We start from the raw sequence: 8,713 nt of genomic DNA, 5'->3' as shown, positions 1-8,713 counted from the left end.
GTGAAGACATGAAGGCCGAAGACTACACCCGTGTCCGAATTGGACTCTACTTGGCGTAGAAGGCAAGCTTGACGACCGACTATGAAGATTCCTTCTTATGTAACCGACTCTATGTAACCCTAGATCCCTCCGGTGTCTATATAAACCGGAGGGCATAGTCCGGATAAGGGACATTCATTACCATAGTCGTACAGGCTAGGCTTTTAGGGTTTAGCCATTACGATCTCGTGGTAGATCAACTCTTGTAACACTCATATTCATCAAGATCAATCAAGCAGGAAGTAGGGTATTACCTCCATAGAGAGGGCCCGAACCTGGGTAAACATCGTGTCCCCCGTCTCCTGTTACCATCGATCCTAGACGCACAGTTCGGGACCCCCTACCCGAGATCCGCCGGTTTTGACACCGACAAGGAGAGAAGCCCTTTGGTCCCGGTTCGTGTCTGGAACCGGGACCAAAGGGGTCAGACGAATCGGGAGCAATGGCCCCGAGGCCCGGCCGGTGCCCTGGCCTCACGAACCGGGACTGATGCACCCATTGGTCCCGGTTCTACGAGAACCGGGATTATGCCCTTTTCTGGCCTGGACCAAAGCCCTCTTTTCTACTAGTGTAGGTGGCCAAGGTTCCTCTGTAAGCGTCCTTTTGTGGTGTGCTCCGGGAAAGGGTGTGAAGTGGCCTAGGTGGTCAAGTTCCTCCGGAAGCTTCCGTGTTTGTGATGTGCTCCAGAGAAGTTTTTAGAGGTGTGGTGGTCGCCTTCAAGACCAACCCTGAGTGAATCGAGGCTCATTCGTTGGGGGTGACCTGAAAAGGAGAATACGGTGAATCACTTGGTGACGCCCCGGAGCTTTGGCTTCGGCACCGCTCTAGCGGAGATTAGCACTCTCACGAGTGTGAACTTCGGGATAAATCCGCGTCCCCGACTCACTTGTGGTTATCTCATACCCACACCCTTTACTTTCTGCAATTCATATTTGCTCATATTGATATATCTTGTGCTAGTTGAATTGCTTAGTTGTTCCTACATTTCCATATCCTGTTATAACATATTTGCTCATATTGATATATCTTGTGCTAGTTGAATTGCTTAGTTGTTCCTACATTTCCATATCCTGTTATATAGTTTGTGCTTGCTAGTTTCCTTAAGTGTCTATCTTGTTTAGCATAGGTTGTTGGTGCACTTAGTTGAGCCTAGCATATTTAGGATTTGTGCTTGAAAAGTATCTGTTAGTTTAATTCCGCATGAGGATAAAGACAAGTCCGTAAAAGTTTTAAAACGCCTATTCAACCCCCCCCCCCCCCTCTCCAGTCGTCATCTTGATCCTTACAGGCTGTGAGCCAACATTTCCCTCCTATTTCCGGCCAAATCTTTCCACCCCAGCCTGTAACATTAATTCTATAGATTTAGTCCGTAGGTGTAGCCAGCAAAGCTCTCCGAGAAATATCCATAAACTGTAAGAGTCCAGAGACCAACCCTGTGAGACTCCCATAAACATCTACCCCTCTCTCTAACTGGATTAATTCATTTTAGTAAAATGAATATTTTATTTTGTCTTTGCCTAAATATTTCTTCTATTTTGTAAACATATGGACGTCAATATACAGGGGTAACCCGAGCGAATGATCATCCACCGGCCAGGTAGGAATGAACGAACGTTCTCTTTCGCTCAAAATTCACCTCCAGCGAACACTCAGAATTGCTATGCGGAAACAGATAAATTTGTCATGTTGTGTAAGGATTTGCCATGTTCTAAAGTAAAATTGCATGTATAAAGGATTGTCAGAAAAATCCATTAACGCAGCAGAGTAATCGCCGTGCGTTTTCAGGATTTGCCATGATTTGCATAAAAATGGTGAAAATTACCATCGTGAGGATTTGTATGTTGGCTGAAGGGATTACCATGCTACACCAACGGAAAAAAAAAAGAGATGAAAAATGACATGCTCTAAAATCAGAAATTGCCATATCGAATGTGTTCACTTAGATTGTCATCTAAGCAGATCATTTAGTGCCATCAGCTCGTAATTCGTCTAGAGGGAGGGGTGCATGGAAATGAATGCTTTACGATTCATGCACGGGGTCCATCGTGCGTGAAGACATTGCTCCGAAACGCTAAAAATTAGACGTCAGAATTTTAACATTTCGAGTAGAACAAATTATTCCACGTTATTTCGGGTCAAAACAGAAGTGCAAACAAGACGTCAATACCCCACGCCCTGCTGTCCAAAGCAAGTGTCTTCGTCAGATGCGTACACGGCGTTTGTCCCGTAGCTCACGTTTTCCTCAAGCGAGGCTGTTTCCTAGCAGGGAATGGCGTCGATTGGCCACGCGTACGGCTCCCGTTGCATTGGTCCAGTGGCCCGGCCAGCCAGTACCCTTCATGAGTTTCACGACTCAGCTAGGCTCCCAGCTCCCAGGGCATGGCGAAGCGAGCACTGCGTACCCTGCGTCGGTGGCCGCTGGCTGGGTTTACTTTCCCGTCGCACCGTGTCCCTATATAGCGGCCGCGTCTCGCATAGCCGTCGTGCGCCAATACACACGCGCGCGCGCGCGCACTGTTTCCTCGAGCTGCATGCATAGAAGCTAGACTAGATAGGCAGAGCCAATGGTTTCGCCGGCGGCCAGCGGCGGCGGCAATGCGGGCCTCGCTGACCCGCTGCTTGCGACGAACGACAACAGCGAGGGGGCCAGGCATGTGTTCGGCGCCAAGGCGAAGTACTGGGTGCCCGCCGACGAGAAGGAGATCGCGGCGTCGCGGGAGTGCGGCGGCGAGGACGGCCGGCCGCTGTTGTACCGCACGTTTAAGGTCAAGGGCATGCTTGTAAACACCTACAGGTAATTCTACAGGTTGTTTCCTTTTTGTATCGGTATATATATGCGTCGTTGTGATGATTATGAAAGCAAATAAATATTTTTGGATGAGTCGAGAAGAAAAGTTCCCATCTTATCGTTCATTCTTCGGGAAATAACTTTTTTTTACATCAGGTCCATTTTCCGAATAATTTTTTTGTACATAATTTCATTTCAAACACGAATTTAAATTACTTCGTTGAATTTCCTGCAAAAAAGATAATCCATTGCATAATTAAACAACGGTACCATAGTAGCATCATGCATATAGCATAATTAAACAGTCTATTATCTACCCGCAAAATAAAACAGTCTATTATCTAATACATTAACACTGCAACCTCATCAAACTAGGTACAACATCAAGATAAACTAAGGGCCGGCTCTTATTTTGGCAGCCAATCCATAAGCCCAAGAGAATTGGCTCTAAATAAAATTAGATACTACTCTCTCATCTCATAATATGCAAAAACACCCTTAGATTATGGGACTGAGGGAGTAGCAGATATATAAAATAGGAGCTCTACTCCTCTTCGTCCGCGGACCGGACATCAAGATAAACTAAGGGCCAACTCTTATTTTGGCGGTCATCCATAAGCCCAAGAGAGCCAGCTCTAAATAGAACTAGATATTAGTAGATATAAAATAGGAGATCTACTCCTCTTCGACCTCGGATTGGAGAAGTCTGAGTTGGAGGAGACGGGGAGTACCCCCCCTCCCCCGGCCGAGGGATCGGCCTCATGGTCATTGGCGATGGACTGACTCCAAGACATTTCATCCTCCTCATTCTCCTTGTCGGCGAGCTCAGCAAACATCTTCTCGTGCTTTGCCTCGAGGTGGGCAATCTCGCGACTATCGTGTTCGATCGTGAGAGTGTCCTTCGTGGACTAGAAGAACGCGCAGTTCTCGACGACGACATGCGGGTCCTCCTCGAGAGCACGACCATGAAGGCGACAATGGCGCGCTCGGCCGCGAGCTCTGCCTTGGCCGTCCGGTGCTCCTCCTCCTCGGCCTGTGAGGCAACCCTAACAAAAGGCATGATGGTGGTCGTCGAGGCGGCATCAGCCGTAAGTTGAGCTTCGCCCAGCTCCCAAATAAGTAGAACGTGGTTGTGCCATAGGCGCATGTTGCCTCCTCCTCGGTGGCGAATGTGCCAAGCCATACTATCTCATTCGCATCCGAGTTACGAATCTCCGACGCCCATTTGCCCCATGGCCAAAGCCTCACGTCGCGGTACTTTGGCAGTGTCGCTGCCATGAGCTCGAGGTCGGTGGCAAAGACAACACGATGTGGTGGCGGTGCTTGGAAACAGGGAAGAGGTCTCGGGCGGTGCACAGGGAGCTCGTGGCGACGTCGTGGAATGCTTGGGGCGGAGGTGTGGGAGCTCGGGAAGGCGGCGAACCTCGGGCAGCGGCGGCAACATCGATCTCTTGGGAGGCGGCGGAGCCCAGACCGGGGGCGATTAAGGTCCAAACCAGTGGCGGTGGCGGCAGGAATGGATGGCGGCTGGGGTGGGCTAGGGTTGGAATGAAGGTGAGGACATCATCCAGAAAGATCGACATCATGTGTCGAAGCCCATGTGGTGCTGGCCTAGATAGTATGCCATCCTCGACCCTGTGCTCAATTATGGTATTGAACGTTCATGATGATGACAAAGAGCATGGGGGAGGGGGTCCCATGCCGTAATCCTTTTCTATTGGTGATGAGATCCTCAGATGTTGTTCACCAAACCTCTTATGGAACCCGCAAAAAGGAGCCCAATAGATCCACCGGTCACTGGATCCTAACTTTACGAGTAGCTGAAGGAGGGATGCCCAATCAGGCACATCGAAGGCTTTAGCGACTCGATCTCTTGAGATCGTATTGCTCAATAGCCTTCTCCTTCGTGAAATCTAACTACAGGTGTCTCAAGCCAGAAAAAGAACCTTGTGCAAACGCCACCATCCCAATAGGAAAATCATTCTAGAGCATCGCTGCACAATTTTGTGCTCCAAACGATGCTAAACCAAGCACCTTTTTCTTGAGAAGCCACCTCATCCCACGTACCAAAGGCGAAAGGAGCCCACACATCTAGGAAATTCATAGGTTATCAAAACCCAATTTATTGAGCCCTCATTGAAGGCTTCTGTGATGTCCATCTCTTGCGACTGTACTACCCCCTAGACTAATAGCACCGCGAAACCCAACTGTCGGTGGCTCAAATCAAAAGATTACAAATAAGGTCAAGGGTAAACTATGTGTGTCTGTGTGTGTGTGGGAGGGGGGTGGTCCCTGGGAGATGGTCAGATGAGTCTTGACTCCTCGAGAAACAAGAGATGAAAGTCTTCCCTTCCCGATGGTTTGAATGCAAGCGGGAAAACAAATCTTGTATTGAATTCATGCTTCAGTCAGTTGCTCCAAAAACCTGATTGAAGGAGAGGCGCAATCAATAGATGTAGGCCGCAAAGTCCTTTTTAATATTATGTTGGTAAGGTCTTGAACTCGAGGCCAATTGGCTTCGATACCATATTGAGGGGCAGTTCTTTTGGGCGGCTTAAAAAATAAGCTGCCTCTCCTCAGTTTAAAAAATAAGCTGCTTCTTAAATTTATTGAGACTTCTAAATTAGTTATTTCATTACTAGCCTAGATGCCCTATTGAATACTAAAGGCGGCTTATAGAAAATGCTGCGGAAAGGGCGGCTTATTTTTTAAGCTGGCAAAAGAACTGGCCCTGAATTATTGGTCCAGCCAGCTGCTCCGAAAGTCCAAACTGATTTATAGATAGTCAATACTGTAATACCATATTTCTTTACATAGGGAGTACTATATTTTAACAACTTGCTGCCTGAAAAGAATTAGCATCTTTTTATAATAAAATAACATGCATGGGCACTTTTTTTTTCTGTAAGTAGAAACTTTTAGCACATCCAAATATCCGTTTTGTATTTATGCGTGACAGGTTCTTCAACTTTTCTTTTTTTGAGCTTTCAGGTTCTTGAACTTGGCCAGACTTACGGCGGTCATCGTGTTTTTCGCATGGCGTGTGCAGCACCCAGATTCCGACGCAATGTGGCTGTGGTGGATCTCGGTCGTCGGAGATTTCTGGTTCGGCCTGAGCTGGTGGCTAAACCAGGTCCCGAAGCTCAACCCCACCATATGCATCCCCACAATCCCCCTCCTGAGACAGCAGTTCGACCTGCCCGACGGCGGCTCCAACCTCCCCGTCCTGGACGTGTTCATCAGCACCGTCGACCCCGTGGAGGAGCCCATGCTCCACACCATGAACTCCATCCTCTCCATCCTCGCCACCGACTACCCGGTCGACAAGTACGCCACCTACCTCTCGGACGACGGCGGTTCACTGCTCCACTACGACGGGCTGGTCGAGACCGCCAAGTTCGCCGCGCTGTGGGTTCCGTTCTGCCGGAAGCATCACGTTGAACCAAGGGCGCCGGAGAGCTACTTCGGGGTGAAGATCCGCCCGTACATGGGGAATTTGCCTGAAGAGTTCCTCGATGATCATGGGCGTTTGCGGAGGGAGTATGAGGAGTTCAAGACGCGCCTGGACGCACTGTTTACTCTCATCCCGCAACGGTCAGAGGCGCACGGCCGTGAAGACGCCAAAGGAGGAGGAGGGAAGGCGACTTGGATGGCAGACGGGACACAGTGGCCTGGCACATGGACTGAGCCGGCTGAAGGTCACCGGAAAGGAGATCACGCTGGAATTATTCAGGTACAAATTTGAATTTGGGGAACAAACCAAATATGGTGATTTCGTCGCCGCTGACATGATTGTTCAACAGGTTATGTTGTCCCAGCCAAGCAGCGAGCCTCAGCTCGGCGAGCCAGCAAGCTCCGACCACAGTCCGCTGGATTTCAGCGCCGTCGACGTGCGCCTGCCGATGCTGGTGTACGTGTCCCGGGAGAAGCGCCCGGGCTATGACCACCAGAAGAAGGCGGGCGCGCTGAACGTGCAGCTGCGCGTCTCCGCCCTGCTCTCCAACGCGCCCTTCATCATCAACTTCGACTGCGACCACTACATCAACAACTCCCAGGCCTTCCGCGCCGCCATGTGCTTCATGATGGACCGGCGCGACGGCGACAACGTGGCCTTCGTCCAGTTCCCGCAGCGCTTCGACGACGTCGACCCGACGGACCGCTACGCCAACCACAACCGCATGTTCTTCGACGCCACCATGCTTGGCATGAACGGCATCCAGGGGCCCTCCTACGTCGGCACCGGCAGCATGTTCCGCCGCGTCGCGCTCTACGGCGCCGACCCGCCTCGCTGGCGCCCGGACGACGTCAAGGTGCTGGAGAACCCCAACAAATTCGGCAAGTCGATGACGTTCATCAACTCCATACCGGTGGCCGCGAACCAGGAACGGTCCGTCATGTCGCCGGTGTCGCTTGACGAGCCGGCAACGACGGAGCTGGCCGACGTCATGACGTGCGCGTACGAGGACGGGACGGAGTGGGGCGATGGCGTCGGGTGGGTGTACGACATGGCGACGGAGGATGCGGTTACCGGCTTCCGGCTGCATCGGACGGGGTGGCGGTCCATGTACTGCGACATGGAGCCCCCCGCGTTCTGCGGCACGGCCCCGATCAACATGACGGAGCGCATGTACCAGATCCTGCGCTGGTCGGGGGGCTCCTTGGAGGTGTTCTTCTCCCGCTTCTGCCCGCTCCTCGCCGGCCGTCGGCTCCACCCCATGCAGCGCGTCGCCTACACCAACATGACCTTCTACCCGCTCTCGGCGCTCTTCGTCGTCTGCTACCACCTCCTGCCGCTGATGTGGGTCTTCAACGGCCAGTTCTACATCCAGAAGCCCTACCCGACGTACGTGATGTACGTCCTCATCATCATCGTCTCGAACGAGGTGATCGGCATGGTGGAGATCGTGTGGGCGGGGCTCACGTTGCTCGACTGGTTCCGCAACGAGCAGTTCTACATGATCTGTGCGACAGGCGTGTACCCGACGGCGGTGCTGCACGTCGTGCTCAGGTCCCTCGGCCTGAAAGGCATGTCCTTCAAGATGACGGCGAAGCAGCTGGCCACCGGCGCGAGGGAGAGGTTCGCCGAGCTGTACGACGTGCAGTGGGCGCCGCTGCTGATACCCACACTGGTGGTGATCGCCGTGAACGTGGTTGCCATCGGCGTGGCGGTGGGGAAGGCGATCACCTGGGGCTGGTCGGCCGGGCAGGTCGTCGAGGCGGCGAGCGGGCTCATGTTCAACGTGTGGATCCTGCTCATGTTCTACCCGTTCGCGCTCGGGGTTATTGGGCGCTGGGGCAAGAGGCCCTTTGTCCTCTTCGCCATGTTTGTGGCCGCGTTCGCTGCCATTGCGGCGGTGTATGTCGCCGTCCAGGCCGCGCTCGCTGGCAACCTGCCGTACTTCCAGCTGGGACATCGGTCAATCGGCGGTGCCGTTTCTCTGGCAAGCCGGCGGGTTTAACTGGTGTGGTTCGAGTGAAGCAGGTCGCGCAGAATTTGGTCGATCGATCACCAGCTAATCTGTGTCCTGCTGGGTGATGTGGCTAGCTACCTGAGCTAGTTTATTTTTTATTTTTTGTTCAACAATTCATTAGTGTTGTAAGAGCTTTATAAGCAGCTTGTGTTATCGCAGTTATCTGAAGTTATGTTTTTGTGTTTGGTAAAAAGGGAAAGAATAATAATAGAAAGTTCCTCATGTCATGTGAGTCATATATTTTTTATTTCTGAAAGAAATAGATGAGCATTTTTCGTTGATGTATTCCTTCCGTTTTTATTTAGTCCGCGTATTAGCTTTGGTCAAAGTCAAGCTTTGTAAATTTTGACAAAGTTTATAAACGAAAATATTAACATATACAATAACAAATCAATACCATTAGATTCACTATTGG

At 51.2% G+C, this 8,713-nt stretch overlaps 1 protein-coding gene across 1 annotated transcript; it reads left to right on the top strand.

The window, feature by feature from the left end:
* The first annotated feature begins 2,363 nt into the window (after window positions 1-2,363).
* LOC123049142 (probable mixed-linked glucan synthase 8) lies at window positions 2,364-8,489 on the top strand. The gene is made up of 3 exons (XM_044472130.1): window positions 2,364-2,833; window positions 5,819-6,560; window positions 6,631-8,489. Exons 1-3 carry the CDS (start codon window positions 2,604-2,606, stop codon window positions 8,284-8,286), a joined length of 2,628 nt encoding a protein of 875 aa, XP_044328065.1. The 5' UTR covers window positions 2,364-2,603; the 3' UTR covers window positions 8,287-8,489.
* The last annotated feature ends 224 nt before the right edge of the window (window positions 8,490-8,713 follow it).

This window comes from Triticum aestivum, chromosome 2D, assembly GCF_018294505.1.
Source record: "Triticum aestivum cultivar Chinese Spring chromosome 2D, IWGSC CS RefSeq v2.1, whole genome shotgun sequence".
In the NCBI taxonomy this organism is placed as follows: Eukaryota; Viridiplantae; Streptophyta; class Magnoliopsida; order Poales; family Poaceae; genus Triticum; species Triticum aestivum.
The sequence above is the reverse complement of the archived record's forward strand: the minus strand, read 5'-3'. Positions and strand labels throughout refer to the sequence as shown.